Raw genomic sequence first — 24,171 nt, forward strand, 5'->3', positions numbered from 1 at the left:
TAAAGAGTTCCTACAAAAGGAAGGGTGTGATACTTGTCATAAGAGAGGCACAGAGAAGCTGCAATGGAAGCCAGATGAAAGGGAAACTAAGCAGACTTCATGGCAGAGGCACTGGGTTGGGCTCAAGCTGGAGGTGGGTGTAGGCAAATGGCAGTGGGGCAGGAGTCAGGGAGGCAAGCACTTTACAGAGAGACAGGAAACAGTGTGCTTGAGGAATGGAGAGAACACTCTCTATTCTCAGGTCATCAAGCGTTAGATGCACAGAGCTGCCCAGCTCCCTCCTAGGGCTACTGGCTCATGGCAGGTGCAGGTGAAGCCCTGTCTCTACCTCCAAGCCCGCATCCTGTCCTAGCTCTGTCTTCTTAGCACTGTGTTCCCAGGGACTACCTCAGACGCATGATGGTCATGCAGAAAATACACAAACATTACTGAACATGACCTTCATTGTGGTTAGCCAGTCGGGTCCAGTGGAACCACCGCAATCACTGGCCCTGCCACATGCCCCATTCGAAACCCAAATTTGCACCCTACTTCCTGAATACCTTGTCCATTTTTGGTTTTGATTTTGTTTTTTGTTTGTTTGTTTGTTTTTAAGGAAAAAGCAAGTGCCCTTATTTCTTAATTAACAGTAAGATGCCCCTCCCACTTCCCTACACCCTCCCTGCTCCATCCTACAAGCATGGTACCAAATGCAAGTATTCACTTATGCAAGGAGGACCTGAATGTATGTGTGTGGTAGCACATGCCAGCACACTGTACCAATGAGTACCATCACTAGTCAAGACCAGCCAAATCCTTACATGGTCTCCGGCCAAAACTCTACCTCCACATAGCATGCATTAGCCCACTGCACAAAACAGATCAAATCTAGTTTTGTTCAATGCTTCTACAGTAGTGACCATGGCTATCTTTGCCCAACCAAAGTCAGATTTCATAGTCAAAAAGTACTAAAGAAAAAGTGTCACAAAAGTGACAAGAAGACAACTCACAGCCCGAGGTTCCCTGAAGCAAGGGATGGATTTATCCATCTTCTAATCCCTGGTGCATGGCACTAAGCCTGATACACCAGCAGGAGCTCAGTGGAGCTGAGTGAGTGAATGAATGAAAAAGAAACTAACAAGCAAATGGACATCATGGGATAGAATCATTTCACTCGGGCTCACTTTGGAACAGTAGGCAAGCTCGATAATTCTTGGCAACCAATCAGGAGCAAAACTAGCAACTGGTTCTGCTTTGTTCTTTCATTGCCCTAGAAGGAGTTTTAGGTTTGTCTCAGGAGGATACCCTTGGAGTCAGACTGGGATGAGGTCTCAGTGCTGCCTGTTCCTTGTTTCTTCTTTTAGGCTCTCCTACCTCCACGACTTGGAGCACTGCTGTACTTGCCTTTAAATATCACTGGCTTGGCCTTGCATATTTTCAGCAAGTTGTCAGGAACGGACACTGGTTCTCCGGTGGCCACAATGGGAAAGGTGACTGAAGCTGGTCCCACCAAGCCAACCTGGGGCACGCAGGACATACCTGCACTCTCTAGGAACACGCCAAGGATGTTAGGAAGATACATCAGACAAGGTATCCATCTCCAGCAGATCTGATGTCAGCTGGCCAACAGATCTGCTACCAATCTGAACCACATCCCCACTTACAGGATCACCAATGTCTTAGAATCACAAATTGCTTAGGTCAAAGACACCTTTAAGTTCATTCAGTCCCACCTTTCCCACCAAATGACTCAGTCTCCTCCTCTCTCACATCCCCGTCAGGTAACAAATAAGCCCCTTTTCAAATTTCTCTAGGATCATGGAACTCACTATTATGCAGAGATCCTAGGCCTTGGAAAGCAACTGTAACATATGAGACAGAGATCCCTTTGTTATACCGAAGCCTGCCTCCCTAGAATTTCCCTACCTACACACATATACATGTGCAAGTGCATGTGCACATGTGCACGCCCCCACTAGCAGCACCACCACCACTAGTACCCAAGTCTAGGATTTGGGGGAAGGCCGTGGTCACTTACCATGCTTAGCTCTGTTCCCACCACCCTGGGGACAGCCACCATCTGTAGCTAAGATCCCTTTGTTATACCGAAGCCTGCCTCCCTAGAATTTCCCTACCTACACACATATACATGTGCAAGTGCATGTGCACATGTGCACACCCCCACTAGCAGCACCACCACCACTAGTACCCAAGTCTAGGATTTGGGGGAAGGCTGTGGTCACTTACCATGCTTAGCTCTGTTCCCACCACCCTGGGGACAGCCACCATCTGTAGCTGATGGAGATTCTGGAGACCACCCTTTGTGGCGTTTTTTGGGGGGCCCGGAATTTGGCAAGACACCTAGACAACAATCAAAGTAAGGATTAGGCTGTCACTAGAAAAGAGCTTGAACAAAGCTTTCCCCTGATTTGGAGAATACTTACTTGATATGCAAAAAAAAAAAAAAAACACAGCTTTACAGTGGGTTTTAAGTATCTAGTGAAGTATCTAGACTTGAGGAAACATCCTACCAATTTTTGTAACTGTTTCATTCCAAAGCTGTTTCTCTGTCTAAGCTGTCTCTCTTTCTGAGCCTCAGCTCTTTCATCTTTAAAATGGGATAATGAAATCTACTCTGAAAGGCAGTTCGATCAGGACTGAAGAGAATATACGGGAAGCACTTCGAGCAACACTGAGCAGAGAGCTTGGGCCCAATAAACAGGAGCCAGCACTACTCACGTCACCACCCTTGTTATCTACACATTCCCATTTATTTTCCAGGAGCTGGAAGGGAGAAAAGTGTTTCTGCAGAGAAGTGGCTGCTGCATTCAACCCACCACCAGTTTCACCACTTGGGGGCAGTACTGATTCACCATGCGCCCCACTCCGCCCCAGAAAGCTAATTTCAGACAAAAAAATCAAGGACAGAAGTTGGTACCCTCCGCTGTTAATGAGTCATCCCTGCCCACTCTAGGTAACAGCATACTCATGACTCAAACTATGTTCTTCAGTGATTCAAAACATCAAGAACTGGTTACCATAGTTTCTTGACCAATCTGACCCAAAATTTCCCCTACATTTACAGCTCCAAGTCTCAACCTTGGCTATACACTAAACTCACCTGGGAAACATAAAACTCCCTGTCTGGAGGCAAACCCATCCCAGGTCAACCAGAAGCCCAGCATTGGGTGTGGCCTGGACAACCCATATCTTGGAGCCCCTGGTGATTCTCACACACAACCAGATTGAGACTCATGGCAGAGATGGGGCTGCCCAGAACCCGCAGGGCTTATGGAGACAGTCCTTTCCTGGGCCCCGCCTTGCCCTACAGAATCAGATCCCTGGAAATGGCAGGAAGAAACCACCATCCTTCACTAGTGCCCTAAGATGCTGCCGTTTGAGAATTATCGCTTTAGAGTCTCTTGAAAGTAATCCAAAAATATTTTTACCTCTTCTTTAGACTGACTGCAAATGCATAATGTGAATAAAAAGTTAAAAACATAAAGTACTTTGTTTACATAAAGCTTTCAAACCAGTGGGCTCCCGGTCCTTCCGGCAACCTCTGGGGCAGCTACTGTCATCATCCCCTTGAATACCAGGTCGACTCCCCACACACCTGTCCTCCAGGGCAAGGGAAGAGCCCCACAAAGACTGCGGCCAACAAGGCGGGCAGAGAATAGAATTAGGTCTCAGTGCTACAGAAGAGAGATCTACTGATATTTTCTCACTGGTTAGGACTGGAAGCCTTGGATTCCATCCAGAAAATACATTTGCTCCTTCAATGAAGAATGAGACAATGCACAAGATTTTCACCATGGAAATTCTCCACCAGCACAGAGTAGTAGAAGCAGGGAGACTGGATTCTAGGCCTGGCCCTGCCTCTCTGGACCTCAGTCTCCTGCTCTGGAAAACAGTGCTCGGCCAGATGACTTCTAAGTGTGATGTCTTGGATCCTAAAATCCAGTTTGGCTATGTGCATAGGGCTGGCTTATGAAATGGCTCCAGACCAGCGGGGTGTGGAGAGTAGCCCCAGGCTGCTCCACCCCGTCTTCCTCACCCCTTCACTCGCCTCTCTCTCATCCACACACTCCCCTCCTCATCCCCATTGGCCCACGCCCTCCCATATCATCTCTACTGAATGCTCCCCCAACTTCAAGCTACAGCTCAGCTACTGCCTCCTCCTGGAAGCCTTCCCTGAACAGACCAGCCCCAGTGAGGATGCAGATGAGAATGACGACAGCCAGCACCAATTAGAGAGCTGTCAGATGTGCCCTGACTTTGCACACAGCCCTCATAGATCCTCTTAACCACCCTCGGAGTGGGACTCTGATTTCCAGATGAGGAAACATTCAAGGAGACTTGTCCAAGGCCCTTGACCAACAAGAGACAGAGTTTGGTTTGGAATTTATATTTATCTGACTCTGAAGCCCATGTTCTTCCCCAACACACCATATTGCCCTTATTTCTCCAAAACTCTATAGCCCTCCTGATGTGTGGCCCAGGAGACACAACACTCATGTCACTGCTGCTTAGCAGACCCAACATCTCCTGTGTGTGAGCGTGTGACTCCTCTCTCAGGGATGGAAGCCATGGCTTTCCCCACAGCACCAAGGCCTGGGACAGACCAACAGACTCCAGAGCCACCTGCTGACCTGGCCTGACTCTCATCAAAGCAACACCAGATTCCAGGAGGCTCAGCAGCCCCAGCCCAGCAGCTCCCATGCTCCCTCTGGCCTTGGCCCAGAGAACAGGAGAATACTAGGACGGGCAACACTACCTAAGGCTGAGGGCCGTGGCAGGGCCAACAGGTTGTTCTTCACCAGCTGTTGGTGCTTCGGGGAATCTTTGCCATTGAAGACAGCTGGCCCCACTGCTGTGGTTAGTGAGGGGTGATCAGAGGCTGGTCCTGAAAGCAAAGACAAAGAAGGGACAGCAGAGGGTCAGTTTGCAGGAATGCTCTGAGAGCCAAGCAAGTGGGAAAGTACTTTCTTCCATTTTTACGAACTAGCTTTTCACTGGCAAGTCCTATCAGGAGGTCAGAATTCTGACATAGTGATTCTGCCCTGCTGAGAGAACACATACAGACACATGCGCACACATGCATACTCCTGCTTGTAATACACACGCACAAGTATATACATGCACATGTGCACACGTACACACACGTGCATACATATACACACATACGTACTCATGCTTGTACATACATATGCACAAGCATACACATGCACATGGGCACAAACACACACATGCTGACATGCGTGTATACATGCACACATATACTGCTCGCATGTACATATGTACGTGCACAAATGTATGCTCATACATATACACACGTGCACAAACACACATGCATGCACACATTCCTGACTCGCACATACACACGCGCATGTGCAAACATGTGTGTACAAACATACACATAAGCATGCACACACTGTAACACATGCACATACGCACACTCCTGCTCACACCTCAATGGGCACAGCCTGGGTAAAAGAGGGACCAGGGGGCTCCCTGAATTCCGGGACCACTCCTGAAACTGCTGCCTTCTACTCTTTCACCCTCCAGAGTTCAGGTTTGTATGAAAACACAGCTGGGAAAGCTGTCAGGTTTGAACCCTATTCCATCACTGCCTAGCTGTGTAGCCTTGGACACTCACTTACTCTCCCCTGCCTCAATGTTCTCATCCATAAAATGGGAGTAATAATAGTAGCAACGCACAGAGGCCTTGTGAAAACAATATGGGTTGGCAGATGTCAAGTGCATAGAACGGGGCCTGGTCTGGCAAGCACCAAGTATTTGCTATTACCATCATCTTATCTCTTTCCTATGATCGCCCTGCAAATTAGACGGAAAAGATTTTCCCCAACTTCACAGATGAGGAAACAGAGGTTCAAATAGTTTAAGTGAGTTGCCCTGAATCACTAAGCTAGAAGGTGACAGTGCAGGAACTTACACCCAGGTGCACCAGCAGCAAAAACAGCAAGGCCTGGGCACGATGAGGCAGTGAAGACCAGAGCAGACGCCATGTGGAAGGGGGCTTGGTGCCCCTGGAGGAGAGCGCATCCCCAGCCCTGGGGAAGGATGCGCCAGCACGTGCAAGGGCACCAGCTTCCCTCAGGGCCAATGCGCCTCCACAAACCCTCTGGGTGGGAGGAATGAAAACCACCACCGACCTTCCAGAGTCCTTGAGAGGGCTGATATCTACTGCGATAACAACTATCATGCTTAGCAGGCCTGTTCAGCATGGCCAAATACCAGGCATGGGAATCAGAAGCAGCGGGTGTAGAGTCGTGTCTCTGTCTCCTCTAGCCCATGAAGTCCTCAGCAAGCACTCAGCCTCTATGGGCCTCCACTTCCCCGTGGAGATACTGGAGAAACCTAAGGCAGCCCGCATGGTGTATACGTGGAGTTGGGCCCACTGAGCACACGGTGAAGGGCAGCAAGCTCATTCTCTCTGTCCCTTCCACGATCCCCTTCAAACACTGACTTAGTATCTGTTGTACAGTAAGTCCTATACTACTAACGGGGGGTTGCAGCGGGAGCCCACAGTCAAGGGGACCATGTTATGTATCAAACAGGGATGCAGAAAAGCTTTCCAAATGGAAAGCACAGCATTCTTTGTTGAAAACTAAACCAAATTCAAGATGAAATGTGAAGCAGTAGCAGAAAAAGACAACACAGCATGCCCTTTATTTCGAAGACTGTATCATCAACCAGACATGCTGGAGACACGCCAGCTCTGGGGTGCAGCACCCCTGGTGCTTCTCTGTCACCTCACCTGCCTGCTGGGCTCCCATCAGAAGGCCGGGGTTCGTTGCAGGCACAGGCTCGCTGGGGGTGGCCGCCGGGGGTCCCAAGCTCTCCAGGGGCAGAAAGAAGGGACTGGAAGAAGCACCGGGGGACGATTGCCGGCCTCTGAACTCTAAGGGGCAAGATGCACACGTGACAACCAAGTCGCTCCTCTCCACTGTTACAAAACCATTTCCTGGACTAGAACTTGTCCTACAGGAGCATGAGATGTGCAGACAACCATAAAAGGTACCACCACCACACGAGTCTTTGCTTGTGTGTGGCCGGGGCGGGAGAGCTACTACCCTCTGCCCCAGATCCATGCCAAGGGGCAGCTCTGATTGTTGGGGGTGGAGCAACAGTGAGCAGTGGGTAGAAAGAGAAAGTCACTTTATACAAACAAGTCACCAATCACTGCTCTTAGAACGCAAGGAAAGCTCAGCTCATTTCTGGAAGGAACAACTGATACTTTCCTGCATTCTGTAAGTCCTACTTGGTTCTTACATCTACTGCATTCTTGTAAGTCCTCATATCAAACTGATGAGGTACTTGGTCATAGCAAGTGAGTAGGGCCTGGCACATAGTTCGAGCTCAGGAAACACTGACTAAAGGAAGAGAAGAAGAGGGAAGGAGGAGTAGGATGGGAGAGGGAGGGAGGAATGCCCAGAGACACCCACTCCTGAAGCCTCTTTCTTCTACCCACAGAGCCTGCCTGTGAGATTCCAGAAGACCAGACAAGGGAGGGACAAAGGGATAGCCCTCCTGGCCACCTCACTGAAGAGTCCCTTCCAGGACTTGCTACCCCCAACCCAGGCAGAAAATCTACATCCATAGCTGATTATGGCCATGATAGAGACAGGGGAGACAAGCAAGGGCCGGAGTGGAGCCCAGCCACCTCTTCAAGGACAGTGGTGGAAGCTGGTCTTTCTGGTCACAGTTAACAGTCTCTAAATCAAGGTTTCTCAGCCTTGGCACCACTAACATTTTGCACAATCCAGGATTCTTTGTGCTGGTGGCTGTCCTGTGCACTGTAGGATGTTTAGCAGCAGCCCTGGCCCCTGCCCCTACAGGCCAGTAGCACCCTCCAGTCATGATGATCAAAAATGTCCCCAGAAATTGCCAAATGTTCCCTGGGGGACAAAAATCACCCTACTGATTTTGTGCCGCAAATACTTGCCACAAGGAGACAGAGCACAATGTGGCCCTCTGTCAACTTTTAAATGTTCCGTAGAATTGGTCGCTATAAACTACTTAGGCACCTGCAATGCAAAGAAGTGTGCTCAGTTTCACAGGCCTGGCCCTTGCCTGCAATCCATGTGCTACAGAGTGGTCAGTCACAGTGGCCCATTGAGGGGACAATCCCAGCATCCGCACAACCCCTCCAAAGCCAAACTCCTCACCTGAGCCTTTCCAACAAATCAAAGGTCCTTTGGTTAGAGTTCCTTGTGCATTACGGACCAGGTAATACTTCAAGTGTTTCTGCTTCTTGGGCTGGGTGGTCAGTTTCAGATTTATATGATTGGAGAATTCTGTGAAGTAACAGAAGCCTTTCTTTCCACAGCCAACACAATTCCCAGAGAAACCTAGAGAAGAAAACAAACAATAAACATTTCCAACTCACCTCCAAAATCCATTTCAAGTAATAAATAGTTCTCTGAAACTCTGAACATTCATGTCCAGTACCACCAACCAGAGAATTCTGCAAGGCAATGGTCCCCATCATCTTAGACTATTCCAGGGGTCAAGATAGCCTCAACTCAAACAGGAGAAGGACCAAGAAGACTTAGTCATAGAGATGGGCCCACGCCCCAAGCTTGGAAGATTTAACCTGCTCAGGGGCATACTTAACCATCTATATATAAAGCAAACTTGCAGGACAAGAGCTATCCTATTCAACTGTCCACACTGATCAAGTACCCATAATTATTTGATAGGCTCCCATTTCTTTTGGCATTGGCCAGTTATGGAATCTCAGAGCAACAAGACCAGTGAGGCTGGCTACACTGGAATCCAAAATTCCATCCTGGAGTCAAGCTGATTCCATGAGTTGCTGAAAAGACAACAAGAGTACTCCACAATGCATGCCGGGACACGGGCAAGTGAATTCTGTGGTTCATCAGCCAGTGGGCTGGAGATAACTCTGCTGGGATGTGGCTGTCTCAGGGTCTGCGTCCTCCTGCCCAAGGCTGGACTGGGCCTTTCTGGGAGCTGATGGAGGCTTCCAACAGCTGTGAGGCTCTGGGAAGGCTACCCATGCAGTGGCAATGACAAAACCCCTTCACATGAACTATTAAAATCCAGAGAATGTGCTTGAAAAGACCTTTATACCTTGTAAAGCCTATTTGAACTATACTCATTAGAAGCGGTGGTTAATACAAAAGAAACATGGTTACCTTCTCTATCTGGCCACTGTTCTCATTTAAACTATCTCAACAAGACCCTCCTTCACCCACTGGTATGTCTGGTTTCTACAGGTCCAAGGTCCTTTGGCAGGAGAGACCCTGAACTGAGACTAATTTATTTTATCATATTCTCTGGCTGACAAGTCTACAAAGGTCACTTTGGGCTCTGTGCATGAGCTCTGCTCTTGGACACGGTATCCCTGAGGTCTCTAACTGTTGTTCAAAATAACTCCAGTTAGTGGAGGTTAAAAATATCTCCCCAGAAGAATAAGACACTACATTATTGAAGCCTATTGGAGTCTCTGCTCTATTTTATTCTTAGGAAAGCTAATATTCCTCAAAAAGCCTTAGAAATAAACACAAATCTCTTGTCCTTGCTATAGGACAGTTACAGGATAATTTAATCTTTCACAATCCTGTTCCCTCTTTATCAGCACAAATACACATGGTACCAAAGAAATGCCAAATGCTGTCCTCTATATTTACCTGTTTCTTATGGGACAGGCGGGCACTACCATGCACAGAGAGTCAGGGACATTCATTGTACTCCACACAGGCCCCTTGGCTTCATTGACACAACAGCCAGTCAATCCAAGAGCAAACCTTCCTTTTGTGAAACCAGAGAGCCTAACTGCGCAGAGTCACAGATACAGAACGTGTGGCATTCGATTGCAGCATGAGGATGAAGTCCAGACCTGCCAGCACAGCACCCGAGGCCACCCCGACCCTCCAGCCCTCATCTCCAGCTGCTCTTCCTGTCCCTCACTCTGACTGGCCCAATTACCAGCTGGACTCCCCTGCCTCTCACACCCAGACATTCCCAGGCTCACCTTTTCCTCTGTACACCCCACCTGCACGTGTCCACGTCCAGCTGTCACTCGATGCCTGCTCCAATGCTCACTCTTCCAGAGCCTTCCCTGATCCAAAGAGCCAGCTCACACTTCTCTAGGCTCTTACACTCCTTATATTACTCAGATGGCCCTTGAACTTCGTGTTCAGTGTTAGTTATTGAAATTCATGTCTTTTTCCCCATAATTAGCCCTATCCTTCCAAAGGGCTAAGCTCATGGTGCAACCGCACATTCGAGTGACGTTTGTGTACATAGGGTCCAGAATGACACCCAGCACATGGAGGGCAGTTGGTAAATATCAGGAGGGAGGAAGAAGAGAAGAAACAGGATAACTACAGGTGGGAACATTTCAGGGTTTCTGCATACAGTCCGAAGTAATAACCTAATGATTTTACTTATTCATTCATCTCCACCCTATAGCCCTGAGGTAAACACAGCTCAACTGCCATCTACGAATCAGGCCCTGAGAAACCTTCAGAGCTCCCTGGAAGGGATTCTAAGCCTAAGTGTAGGAAAGATGGTGAACAGAACTGCAAGACCAAGGATGCTAAGAGCAATTTGCTAAGACCAGTGCCACCATCCCTTTCCAGAAACAGCTAAACGGATTACAGACATTTGTCCCCAGAGAAATGTGGGCTGGAGACCATCACTCTGTTTTGGAAGCTACGTTTAGCAGGAACAGGAGCCACAGACAATAAGGAGCTCCTCTTTGTGGTTCAGAAATGAAAGCAGACACCCTCAGTCTTGCTGGCACAGTAAACATTCAGGGAGCCAACGAGCAAACTGCACTGCTGCTTTGACAAATACTTTCTGGTCAGGAGACACAGCTACTCTTCTGAGAGGTGATTCTGGAGAGATGGGACTCAGGGGCCAATTGAGAAAACCAGGTGGCTTCTCAACCAGCCCCAGAAGACAGGGGATATGGTTTAAAGCACCCCAGCTAACCATTTGAGGTAATTCTAACTCTTCAAGAAATTGTTTGAAAGACAATAAGTTTTCACAAAAAAGAGTAAAGTAATGAGCCACTCTCTTCAGAAATCTACCTTAGGACTTGAAAGCCCATAAAAATCTCTTTACATGGGCCTAGAAAGCCTGGGATCCAGCCTGAAACCTCAAATTCCTGCCAGACACAGATACCCAGAATTGAGAGAAATTATTCCTTCACTGTACTGCACCATGGGAAATAGTCTATAAAGATGAATCTCATGACCACCCATAGCCACACCATGTGATTCTGCTGCAGGTGTAGTTGAGCGGCCACAGGAAGCATCTGCTTAACAAGCACATCCGAATGGACACCCGCAGGTGCCAGCCACCAGCCAGGCTCCCCTTCTGTCCACTCCCTCCCTCCTCTGCAATGCAGCATGCACAAACTCGGAAGTCAGAGGGGCCTGGGTGCAAATCCTGACTCACGAGTTATGTGACTTTGGGCAGGTTGGTAACAGCCCTGAGCTGTGCTTTCCTCATCTGTAAGAAAGATGACAACAGCCAGCATTCACTGCACGCCTAGCACATGCCAGGCACTGCATCAAGTACTTTGCATTATAAACGTTCCCATTTAAACCTCACAGAGCCCTACAAAACAATCCGTGGCAGTATCCCTAGTTGACAGATGAGCAGATCGAGGCATAGAGAGAGGAAATAACTCATCCTTGGGTACAGGGTGGGAAGTGTCGGAAGTGGGATTTGAACCACTCTGATAAGCAATCACCCCACAAAGTCCCTTCTGTAGGAGCACTGAGGGGGGTCAAGTGCCCGCTATATCGCACCACAGGTGCTGGGTGAGGCGTCCTTCCCCTTCCTCTCTCCAACAAGGCTGTTAGGGAGGAGCGTGCGGTCAGGGACTCAAGTCTGCCCACAGAAAAGCAACGACACAGCAGCTCACAGCACCCTGACACGTGGGGCAACTGGCTCCATTCTCTGGGTTTCCATTTCTCAACCACAAAAGGGGAGGTTTGGACAAAATGGGCCTGTGCTTCCTCCCAGAACCAAAGTCACACGATTCTCTTGGAATCTTCCACAGGTGGCTTCCTTTGGACTCGGTGGATGGTCTCTGAGCACATGCCTTACAGCAGGCTGGAGGCAGCCCAGGTTTATATTTGCCCTCCCCCCAACCCTCAGGAATGGTTCTGGAAGCCCACAGGCACCTTCCCTTTCCTTCTTGAGCCACAGCCACTGCATGAGACATGAGTGGCCACCAACCAGCCCTCCAGGCCCGCCGACTCGCCCCTGTGCTTTCCCAGGAGTGTGGACCCTCAGAAAGTGTCCAGGGCAGGCGGTCACTTGGCCCTGTCAATCATCCATGAAAAAAATGCAAAGCTGACGAGTATTAAGCACAAATACGTTTTGAGCAATGAAGCGCTCATTTAAAGAACCAGGTGCTAGGAATTAAACCAGGTGCTCTAAGGAAGACAGAGATAAAAAAAAGAAAAGAAATACATGGCCCCTGACAGGAGAAAGAGACAGAGAAAACTGAACAACTCCATTATCGAGGCAATATCTATCTAACCAGAAGTACCAGGAGTACCAACTGCAGTTCTTCCAATGTGGGCAGCACTTTAGAGTGTGTACCCAGCTGGCATAGCCTCAACTCAGCACTCAGATAGAACAAATAAATATCATTATCTCCCTTCACAGATGGAAAACCTGTAGCTCCAAGAGAGGAGGCACCTCCCTGCTAAGCCGGGGCTTGCTTTTCTGGCGCAATGCGCTGGGGGAAGAACGGGGAAAGCAACAGGAGTAATTCAGGAAGGCGATTCCAGGAAGACGTCCCGGCAAGAAGGACTTAAACTGGGCCTTGATGAAAAGGTGGTTCCTCAACAGTGCCTCTCTGCCCCTTTCCAGTAACAATCCATCATAGTGGGCATGGGCTACACCTGGCAAGCTAAGGGCCAACCTCCCAGTCCCTAGAAACAAATGGTGACTTGGAACAAAAATGGGATCATCTTTGACTCACTTCAGCATATTAAGCGAATAAACAGAACCCAGCATTATATCTATGCTGTGATTACCAGCTTATAAAAATTACCTTCAATCCCCACCTGGATGGTGAATGGAAAAGATAATGGGCAAAATAAAACCAGATGTTCATTTTTGCATAGTGGGGTTTAGGCAATTTCTCCTTTTTTTAGTTTTTGGATTTCTGCTATTTCTGTCACTCCCCTATTTGTGGCAGTAAATACAGCCTAACAACAAGTGAGAAAAAAATTTTTCTACAGGACTCGCCTTGATATTTTGGCCAAATCTTTACTGAAGTGTAGAAATGACATACTTGGGTCAAGAGAATGTAGGAGCCGTATCAGGATTTCAGATGGGTTGGGACCTGGGGCAGAGGTGGAGTGCACAGAGATGGGATGAACTCAGGGGCAGAAAACAGTACAATGTTGGAGGGTTTGAAACTCGTAACTGTCAGGCCAGTGTAGTTATCTGGAAACCCGCAATAAGCTTATAATTAGTTCCCCTACCTCAGTTTCTCCCTTTTTATAAAAATCAGTTATGTGTGTGATCTCCAAAATATCTTTCTGAAACAAATTAGAACATGGTAATCACCTTAACACTCCCAATGTTTCTTAAAAACATAAATTGTAAGGGAAAACTAGGGAGGAAGGACCTATAGATTAAGAATTAAGAGACATATAATCAAATGGTTTGGGAGAAGATTGTTTGGATCTTGGTTCAGATAATCCAACAGAGGGGAAAACAGTAAGGTAAAATTTGAACATACTGGATATTTGATAATATTAAAGAACTGTTGTTAAATTTTTTAGGTATGATAATGGTATCAGATTTCCAACGAAAAGCCCTTATCTTTTACAGATATACAATGAAATATTTACAGATGAAATAACACAATGCCTGGGATTTGCTACAAAATAATCCCGGAGGGGGAGAAGAAGTGGGAGTTATAAATAAAACAAGATTGGCGGTGAGTGGGTAAATGTCAAGATGAAGCATAGAAACATGATACTATCCCACTCTTCTCGCTAATTCTGCAGTTTGAAGATGGCTTCCTGGTTACCACAGAGGCAGGACCACAAGAGGTCCTTCTCCCAGCAGGACCACCAGCCTTGCTGCAGCCTCTGCCCTCGAGTCCAGCTCCAGCCACAGGCAGTTCTCGCCATGTCTCCTGCGTGCCCAGCTCTTTTGTACACGTGGTTCCTGCTGCCTGTGACGCCCTTCCTCATCTGGGTCCAGATTCAGGGCCACCAGTTACAGGATGGGTGACCTTGTGCAAGTTAACCTCTCTGTGCCTTCATTTCTTCATATGTGAACACTAGGTAATAACGTACGCACTGCACTGGGCTGTTTTAACTAACTTAGAACATGGCAAGTGGTCAATAAACATAAGCTGCCATCAGTGGTTAGTTACTGCTGCTGTTGTCGCCTGTTATTCTCCAACTGGCAAAAATCCACACATTTTTCAGGGCCCAACTCAGATTCCACATCCTCTGAGACAACTCTCCCATCACTGAGTCTACAGGCCCTTCAGTATCCCAACACTTTAAAACTTCTGCTGTAGCATGTTGCACAAAAATCTCTTGTAAGATGTACTGACATGGTCATTTTGTGGCCCTCCAGATGGATTCTCTGTTTACCTGTGTTTCACCAGATGGTGAGCTCCCCAGGGAAGGGCTGGGTCCGACTTGGCTCTGGGGCCCTGGGTATCACCAAATGACCAGCCTTTAGTTTGGGGTTATACATTTGGTAAATGCTTGCTGAATTATTTGCCTGCTGAATGAACAAAAGACTCATTTACTCCCATCTAAACAGTGAACATTCTAGCAAGATATGTTTTCTTCCCTTACATCCTAGCCATCAGCCAATTTAAATGAATTACTGGCCAAAAACTGAAACACCAAGATTTTTATCTTTCAGCTTTCTCAGATAAAATTCCTCAGTTGATTCAGAGTCCCTAAAGAAAATTCCTAAAGCCTTTGCTTGCCCCCAAGGTATTTCACAGCCTCTATTTTATAGATCACTAAAAAGCACTGAACCCGACCACTGCAGGGACGCAGGGACCCCCTTGTCCTATGCAGCCATTAGGATTAATTGCAGGAAACCCAAACAGTGTTAAGTGTGCAAGCTGAGAGCATAAAGTTATTTTAAAAGAAGAAAGCGAGGGTTATTACCAATCAGCCCTTGTTACCCATTTCAGGTGGCTTTTTGGCGGGCAATTAACAAAGCTCCTACTTCCTCTGCACTCGACCACCGCCCAATTAGCTGGCGCTGTCACGGGCTGGTGGCAACGGAACTGAAAGATTCTCATCTCTGCAGGTCAGAAGGCAGAACCTCCTTGACTCACTACCCTCTCAATTCCTTTACAGTCACAAAGTGATGCGATTCAGCCAAATCCCCAGCTAATGCCAGATCAAACGCTAACGCAGCCATCAGGCACAGTCTTCTCCAGCGCATTTTTATCCTGGGCAGCCTTGGTAAGCAAATTCCATCTGAGATTGAATGATTCCATCAGCTTCTTCAGGACAGAGAATTTTCTGGGATTATTCTTGTTTTAAAGGACTAGTTACAGTTAAGTCCAGGGACCTGCCTAAAGAGAGGTTTGGCTAAAACTGCTTCTCTTCCTCGTCACTGTCCCAGAGCTGTGCTGTCCTTCCAGTGAGCATGCCCCTGCCTGGTTTCGGATTTACACACAGACATGTCCCCTTACTGCCCTTCTGCTAGGACCCATTTCATTTTCTTTGCTGGGGCAATCCCCACTCTCTCCTCTTTCCATAAATTCTCACAATCAAACTCAATCCTACAACGAAGATTGTTCCTAAGGCTACATCTGAAAAAGATCACTACCGTTCCTTCCACCTGCCCAGTGCTCCACCAATGGAGACACCAGGCCAGGTGAAAGGGCCAGACCCAAAGTCATTGAACAGAACAGACTGCAGCAGGGCTGACAGCATATGTGGAAATCACCCCCCCCCACCCCCACTTCATGTATGAGTACACCGAGGCCCAGAGGGCCACCAGAGACCAGTGGTCAGATGCAAGACTGGAACCCAGATCTCTGGGCTGTCAGTCCAAATCTCAGATCTCCCTGGATTTTGCTCCACAACAGGGGAGTGTATGACTGGGGACCCGGCACATAGTAAGTGCTCAATAATGTCATCTGAACAAATGGGAGCCAGGTTTGGCGAGGCTCGGCCTCAACTCTCCACTGAAGTTGGGGCCCTAGAGGGTCGGCGGTTGTTCAAAAGATCAAAGGTTCCACTGGCTGGAAGGGAAAGCCACGGCTCTCCCTTCTGGACTTTGACCACAACATTAGATGATGTGGTACAGTACTTAAAGGGTAGAATTTGGACCCAGGAAGACTTGAGTTTGGATCCTGGCTCTGTCTTCTTTCCTCATGTGCCCTGGGCAAGTTTGTGAACAGGTCCAAGCCCACTTGTAAAACTGGGATAATAATGACCGCCTTTTGAGAGCAGATCAGTGAACCAAAGCAAAGGGCAGGATGACACAAGGGCTTGGAGGTCATTCAGTACATGAACATTCCGGAACACACACTCAGCCCTGTTCTCTTGGCCTCACATCAGCTGGTTTCTGAGAGTGCCTAAGACAGAGTTTGTAACCCAGTCCTGACACAGGTGGGCACTTAGAAAGGATTGAGAAATAAATATATGAAAAAATTAATACTAAATGAAGGGCTTTCTATACAGAGGTGGTCGTGTTTCAAAATAAATCTCACTGGCATTCCAGTCTACAAAGAAACTGTCTACCAAAGAACATAAACGGGGTCATGTGTCTCACTGAAGAGGTCCCAAAGATGGCCTCTCTGCCACTTCCACCACCAGCTAAGGCCTCCCCTGTCCCTGCCCCACCACATGCAGATGGAGCCGCAGAGAAGGGCAAAAGAGGAACTCACCAAGAAGAGCATTGTGGCCGTTGTCATCCGGCAGGAATCTCTTGTCAACAGCACACACCAGGAGGTGGTCTGGCAGGCTGGGGGCCTTGGCCCCCACCAGGAGAAAGCCCGCAGGAACTTCAATGGGCTCATTGCAAATGGAGACGAGGCGCAGGTCCTTCCCGACCTGGCAGAACCCTAGGAGGGAAGGACAGGGCTCACACCAGGGACCTCCCAGAGCCAGGGGTCACAGGGCAAAGAGTGGAAATGGTCTGGGTCTTGTCAGGAACAACCTGTACCTCTGGGTGTGATTAGCTTCAAAATAAATGCTGAGATAAAATTATAATCATAGTTCTTCATGACATTGATCACTTGTTAATTCAACAGAAAAAAAACTTAAGGAAATTAAAATGTATGCAAGATAAGTCCATAAGTAATTGAGAGTAATCTGACATTTTTTACATGCTGCATTTTACATGGATGAGAAATAAGCAAATGTCAAGAATGAGGGGTGTCAATAAGGCTCACTTAATTCAATGGCCTTTTTAGCACTTGGCCCCTACCCCATGAAGAGCCACTGTGTCCTGCAAGAGCAGCCCCAGTGTGGGCTGAGTCCCTCCCCTGCTGGCCATCACATTCAGGGTCCAGGCTCCCAGCTGGGCACATGGAGCTCCCACAACCAGTCTGATCACTTCTCCAAGCCCAGCCCTGCCACCTCTCAGGCCCCTACCTAAAGAAACTGCTAGCAGTTCCCCAAACAGGCTACATTTTCGCCCCTCTAAGCCTTTGCACATGCTGTTTCTTCTATCTGGGATTGCCTGGCTTCCCCCAATGCCATCACAGTCTCTCAACTCCTACTAATCCTCCAAAACCCAGATAAAGTACCACCTCCTCCAGGTAGCCTTCCCAAAACTCCCTACCTATGTCAGAAGCCTCTCCTCTGCTCCAGTGCACCCTTTCCTCTGCTTGCCCCACCCCAGCACTTACACTCTGTGAGAAGGGTCTGCTTCCCTACAGTGCTCCCAATTAAACCAGGAGCTCTCATATTTACAGAGTAAGAGCTCAATAATTAATTACTGTTTAATTTAATCACCCCTTGATTGGTATGACAACAGGACAGATGAACTTACTAACAGTCACTGGACTAAGCTACCACCCCACCCAGCATCTATGGTTCTCAGTTCCTCAACAGCAAAATGGGAATAACATTACTGGTTGTACAGAGTTCCTGAGATAATGCATATCTGCTCATTTAACAATAAAGTGCTGATAGATGTGCAAGACTATTCCTACTAATCAATTCTGAGTTAAATATGCTGCACAAGCAGGCATGAGTAAGGAAAATATAGTCTAGTTTTCAAACAACCAACACAGAAAAATGGATTTCTGGATTCCAAGCCATTCGTAAAGCTGAGGCTGTCCAAAGAGTGGCCAAGTGGCTGCACGCCTGACTCAGTGTCCTGGGGCGTGGCATTTCCAAAGCTGCTGGCTTGTGGGGGCAGGCCAGGGCCCATGGGCACAGCTCACACCACAGGGGCACAGGACGGGCAGCGTCTTACCATCCGTGGTGCAGCACCCTTCAGGCGGAGGTGGCAGCTGGTAGGGATTTGGGGCACCACTTGCTTCCAGCCTTCCTTCTCCCTCCTCCTCCTCTTCCTCATTGTCTGCTCGGCTTCCACCTAGATGTGGGAGAGAAGAGTGATGATCTGGGACGGAGCAGCTGTCCAGGCCCTGGAGGAATCTCAGGCTTGGCAAAGGCACAGGACCTATGGGACTAACCCAGAAGGAGCTCCACTCATGGTTTAGTAAGTACCCTGCAAGTCCTTGCTTTTTAATAATTAATTAGTCCTCACAAACACACTGCAAGTTGGGCATTATCATCCTTCTTTACTAGAGAGAAAAGCTGAGGTTCACTCAGGTTGGACAAGGCGCCCGAGGTCATGGCCCCAGCCTGGCCTCATGACTTCAAATTCAGGTTCACTTCTTTTCCATCCACTACAGCTGCGCCCATGCTAGCGGTTTAGTGTGTATATAAATGGTTGATAAGGACTGAGCACAAAGTGTGTGCATAGTAGGCATTCCAGAAATATATGTGTGGGAGCTACCATGTGTGGGAGCTACCATGTAGACAATCCTACAAATGAGGAAATTGAGGCTCAAAGAAATCTAATGATTGGGACACAGCCGTTCAACTAACTGCTAAGCAGCAGCATCGGCACATGGAACGCAAGCTGTAAGTAGTACGACCCCTTACAGACTGCAAGAGAGCTGTTTCACTGTATGTTATCATTTATCCCCAAAGGAAGAACACGTGTATACATTGCTAGAAATGCGAACACAACCAAATTTGTCACGCTTACACAAATAGCCGTCCCAGGATATTCTAGAACAGGGCCAGGCATGCTATGGCTCTAGAAAACTTTAAATGAAATACTATTCCAGGAGGAATAGCAAATGTGGAACTGGCCAGGAGAGCCCGGCATTGGCCATGGAAATCCCACCACTCCCTGGGCATGAGCTCTATCGCTGCAGTGAAGTGAGCTTCTGGCCATCACCCCCAGGCTCTCAGCTCCTCGGAGGCAAGGCCTCTGCCCTCACTCGTCTCTGTATTCCAGGCATCTGGCAAAATGCCTCGTAGAGAGGCAGTGCTCAGGAAAGCTGCCCCGCTGCCTAAGCACACTCGGCCATACCTCATTCACCCAGCACTGACAAAGAGAGAGAGGGGATGACAATGTTACTGAAGTTTGGACCCTCCAACTTCTTTTAACTTAGACACTTTGGGTAAAAATCTTTCTCAATGTGTCTATCTTTAAATGTCATTCAGTCAATAATAGCACACAGATTCCCTCCTGGTACAGGGTTGTTATGAACATCCTTAAATATGCAGGGCAAAGATTCCATTATTTCTTTTTTGTTTCTCTGTCTCCTCTTTTCTGCTAGTGTCTATGTTATCATGTCTCCTACTCTTGTCTTACTTGGCCTCTAACACCCTCCTTCCATCCAGTAGCTTTAGGTTGATGATGAAATCCCATGCATTAGAAGGTGACTGAACTGGGAATCAGGCGATTCCAGTTTCAGTACAGGGATCCACCACTGCCTGTGTGGCCACAAGAAAGTCACTTAACCTCTCTGTGCATCAGATTCTGCCTCTTCAAAATGAGGTGGTTAATTCAGATAAACCCTAAGGTCACTTTGAGTTGTAACGGTCTGTGTGGGAAACTATGGTCCTCAGAGTTGCACAGGATGTTCTACATGTGATTTAACCAGTACAGGGTACTGGGAACATAACTTCACAGTGGCCACCACTTTAAAGGTGCCTGTGGGACCAGAGGCAGAGGAAACTGAACATTTCAAGCAGGTGGGGGGCCATGACCTTGGGAAGGTCACAGCAGGAAATGAAGCAAGAATTTTTGGCATCTCTATCTCAATCCTTCTATGTCTAGAGGACACAGAGGTGATGGGAAAACTAAAAAGACTGTCCCAGAAGATCACAGGAGTGTGGGGGAGACAAACTTCCAAGCCTTCTTCCGATGATTTCTTCCTGCCATTAAACGCAGGCACGCTGTGGTTTTAGCAGAAGGTATAGAGTCCTGCCCGCAGCCCAGGCACCAGCAGTGTGGCACAGGTCCCTGCATGGAGGGCACAGCCCATCCACACTCGTCCCTGAGCCAGTTCCCCAGGGCCTCAGAGGGGAGGGTGTGGACACCAACTATCAGAGTGAAAAGGGGAGGGAAAATCCTGGGAGAACCAAAACAAGCAGTCCCCAAAGTCCGAGCCTCGCAGCCAAGGGCATACAGGAGAACTCCTGCATGTCATGCTGCTAAGCTGAAAGGGACAGGAATTCAGACTCTCGGGAAGAATTAAATTAGAGAGGAGGGTCTCAAGCCTCAGAAAGGCAAAGAAAATCCGGTCAGTAAGATAGCAAGATTAAAGGTCAAAGGTCCACCTCAGACATTCCAGGGACTTTAATGGGATGGTCAGCCTTCAACAAGCGTAGGGAGGCTCCTCACCAGGAGCAGATCAAACCAGACGTGTTGACCACAGACGCCCGGCAGGATGAGAGCTCTAAAACAGCATTAGACAAAACCACCTGGGCCACAGCTTAGGGTGGTCATAGCAAAAACAGGCACCCAGAGACTCTAGCATGGCTTCGCTCCATGGAGTACGAGGCCATGAGCTTTAACGCTGATGTTCAGTTTTGTTTCTTTCCATGAGAAGAAGCTGTACGACTTTCTGAGGGGGTGGATTACAGGAATTTACCTGTGTCCTGTTGAATTAATAAATACTTATCCAAAATAAGGGTGGTATTTGTATTGTTGGTCTTTCTTTAAAAAAAATGATACTACTAATAATGTATAAAAGGTTTTTCCCCTAGGAGGAGGTGGTAGGTAAGAGCCATAATTCAAAGAACAAAAGTCCCTGCTAAATCACCCTCGCAAATACATAAAATGTTAACAGATCCAAGAAGTGTTTAGTATACCAGTACCCTGGTCATAAAAATCATCTTTAATGTTATTGTCTGAGGAAAGCCAGCAATAAGATAAGAGACTCTGAGAGAGACAGACAGACAGACAAAACAAGAGGTGGTCTGTACAAGCCTGTCTGTGCCAAGTTTTATGATGCAGGAAGCAGGGGCTCCAGCCCAGTGCTTGGTTTATGGGGACATTTAGCAAACCGAAAAGACTCTCCCCCTCCCACCAATCCCTCAGCCCCACCCTGAACTAGAAAAACAAAATCTCACAGGATTTCTCTATTCTGTTTGCTGGACACACAGGAAAACCATAGCGAGGGTTTATTCCAGTTTTCATACCAATGTGAAGGCCCCGGCAGGGAACCTTCCACCTTCAACACCAAAGGAAGGAGAAGTACAAGCCTCAGGCTGTCCCCAGCAAGCACCAGACGCCCCCAGCAAGCACCAGACGCCCCCAGCAGATAATAGCATCCTGAGAAGTCAGGATGTTAGAGACAAGGCCTCTCAATTAGAGGCAGGGAGAGACGGTCTTCAAGATCATTAAACAGAAGGAAAAGTTGATTAGGAATCCTCAAAGGGCTTTCTGCTCCTTTCTCTCTCCCCATGTGAGCAGCCCCAAGCCTACCTAACCACTTGTCTGTCCCCTTTCATCTCAGAGCTGCCAAAGCTAAGAATGCCACTCTGCTAAACTTTGAGCAAACCAATCTTTCATCTTCCCAAACCACGGATTCAATTACTCTTGCTTGTGAAGACAAAAGCACTTTGCAGAATTTAAGGTACCATTCAAAAGGTACTAAGTTACCAGGCCGGCCTATGGCTCACTCGGTAGAGTGCGGTGCTGATAACACCAAGGCCACGGGTTCAGATCCTATATAGGGATGGCCGGTTGGCTCACTGGCTGAGCGTGGTGCTGACAACACCAAGCCAAGGGTTGAGATCCCCTTACCGGTCATCTTTTTTTTTTAAAAAAAAAAAAAAGGTACTAAGTTACCATCATTGTTACTAAATTTAAGTTACTAAGTTATTATCATTTTTACTATGATTAGTTTATCATTACAATAAAACTATTCAATACTATAAGAAGTTAAGGATGGGGGCCGGCCCGGTGGCGCACTGCTACAGTGTGCCGCTTGGGAGCACGGCAGCGCTCCTGCCGAGGGTTCGGATCCCACATACAGACCAGCCGCTCACTGGCTGAGTGAGGTGCAGGCGCAACACCGAGGGTTGCGATCCTGCGATCCCATTGCCGGTCCCGGTCCGGTACGGGCGCGACACTGAGGGTTGCGATCTGTTGCCGGTCACGAGAAAAAGACAGAAAGGAAAAAAAAAAAAAAAAAAAGTTAAGGATGACCACCACGTAATAGTCAGAAAAGTCTTTCAGCTGGCTAAAAACATAGTCTACAAAATATTCTCTAGTTATTTCTCAGCTCCCAACAATGTCACAGTAACATTTCCAATGCCAGAAAATTTTGTCACTTTTGATGTGAATACCAGAATTTTCCTAATTCATGGTTTTGACCACAGTGGAATTTCTCTCAGACCCAGATCCAGTTGTTTTAGGTCCTTAGCTGTGCTATGTGTAAGGTTAATTTAGTAAAGACATTTTAAACAGTGACACAGGAATGCTTCCCTGCTAGAATAAGGAACTATAAGACATCACATTAGCTCATGCAGAGCTCCTTGAAGAACTCTGAGCCTGTTTTTCTTCATGTGCAACCCTCCCCAGCCCACCAGCCTCGCACCTATCCACCACACACACACACTCAACACAAACTCACAGTCACACTCACACGCACCAAGACCAATGGAGCATGAGACCTGGCAAACTGCATGCTTTCTTGTTTAATTTTAGTTAATTTTTGCTTTAAAACACAGCTCCTTTTCACTTCAATAGCTAAGTAAAGTCTGTAGGTAACATCAAATCAAAGACATTAACTTGCAAAAAGAACTGCCACAACAGTAGCTGTCTGTAAAGCTACACGACTGTGCCAGTTGTTGGGTTGAGGCAATAGGTACGCTAATTGTATGGCTGGGCATTTCATAACTAAAGCCAAGGCATTTCATTATTTTAGTTATATTAAGTTTCCATTTGTATTGTCAGGGCTAGGGCTCAGACCCTTCAAACCCATTGTACATACTGGGTCACCAGACCCGTCACATGCCAGGCTGGGTCACCAGACGCAGGAGGTGTGGACCCCTCACACACAGGTCCATGCTAGGTAATTGGGAAAGATCCCGGAAGCCACTGGCAGATGACATGAGCTTAGTCCTCAGCAGTAGCAGTAGAAGCAGCAGTGGCAGTGGCCTCTCAGGGCATCCTGGGGGCACCGGCAGCAGCAGCTTGCAGCAATAGTATGGTACTCCAGCAGAAGTAGCGGTCTCCCCGTGGTCCCACTGGGGGCATCCCTGGGGACTGGGAGTGCCCTGGATGAGAGCCACTCGTCCTTTATAATTAAGTCATAACCCAGGACACCTGGGTGCACATGCGCAATGACATTAGACAATAACCAAGGAACACCTGGGCGCGCATGCATATTTACATCAAATGCTCAGCAAGATTCTGAACATCTGAGGGGCCCTGATCATTTTTCTGTATTTTCCCAACACTGTCTCACACTATGGACTGCTGTGGGGTTACTTTTAACATGAAAATACACGGCTCTGAAAAATACATCCGTTATACTGTCTGGATAATTAAGTAAACCTTAAAGTCATCTCTGTGCCTAAAGATTATTTATTCTCAGCACATATTAAATTCCAAAAGGTTTGCTCTTGGTTTTTTTCTAGAGGGCTCTTATGCCTGCTATCACACAGAGAAACTACATAGACT

General features: G+C 47.7%; 1 protein-coding gene across 1 annotated transcript in view; it reads right to left on the reverse strand.

The window, feature by feature from the left end:
- LOC103588548 (protein GREB1-like) overlaps nt 1-24,171 on the reverse strand; it is a gene marked incomplete at its 3' end in the record, with an annotated part of 36,926 nt that overhangs the window by 11,203 nt on the left and 1,552 nt on the right. Inside the window, exons 2-8 of the mRNA XM_008570259.1 lie at nt 18,430-18,549; nt 16,892-17,068; nt 8,172-8,354; nt 6,761-6,904; nt 4,757-4,885; nt 2,227-2,340; nt 1,384-1,527 (exon numbers count right to left, since the gene is read on the reverse strand). Coding sequence (XP_008568481.1) covers nt 1,384-1,527; nt 2,227-2,340; nt 4,757-4,885; nt 6,761-6,904; nt 8,172-8,354; nt 16,892-17,068; nt 18,430-18,549 — 1,011 coding nt within the window. The remainder of the gene's footprint in view (nt 1-1,383; nt 1,528-2,226; nt 2,341-4,756; nt 4,886-6,760; nt 6,905-8,171; nt 8,355-16,891; nt 17,069-18,429; nt 18,550-24,171) is intronic.

This window comes from Galeopterus variegatus, unplaced genomic scaffold (assembly GCF_000696425.1).
Source record: "Galeopterus variegatus unplaced genomic scaffold, G_variegatus-3.0.2 Scaffold584, whole genome shotgun sequence".
NCBI lineage: Eukaryota > Metazoa > Chordata > Mammalia > Dermoptera > Cynocephalidae > Galeopterus > Galeopterus variegatus.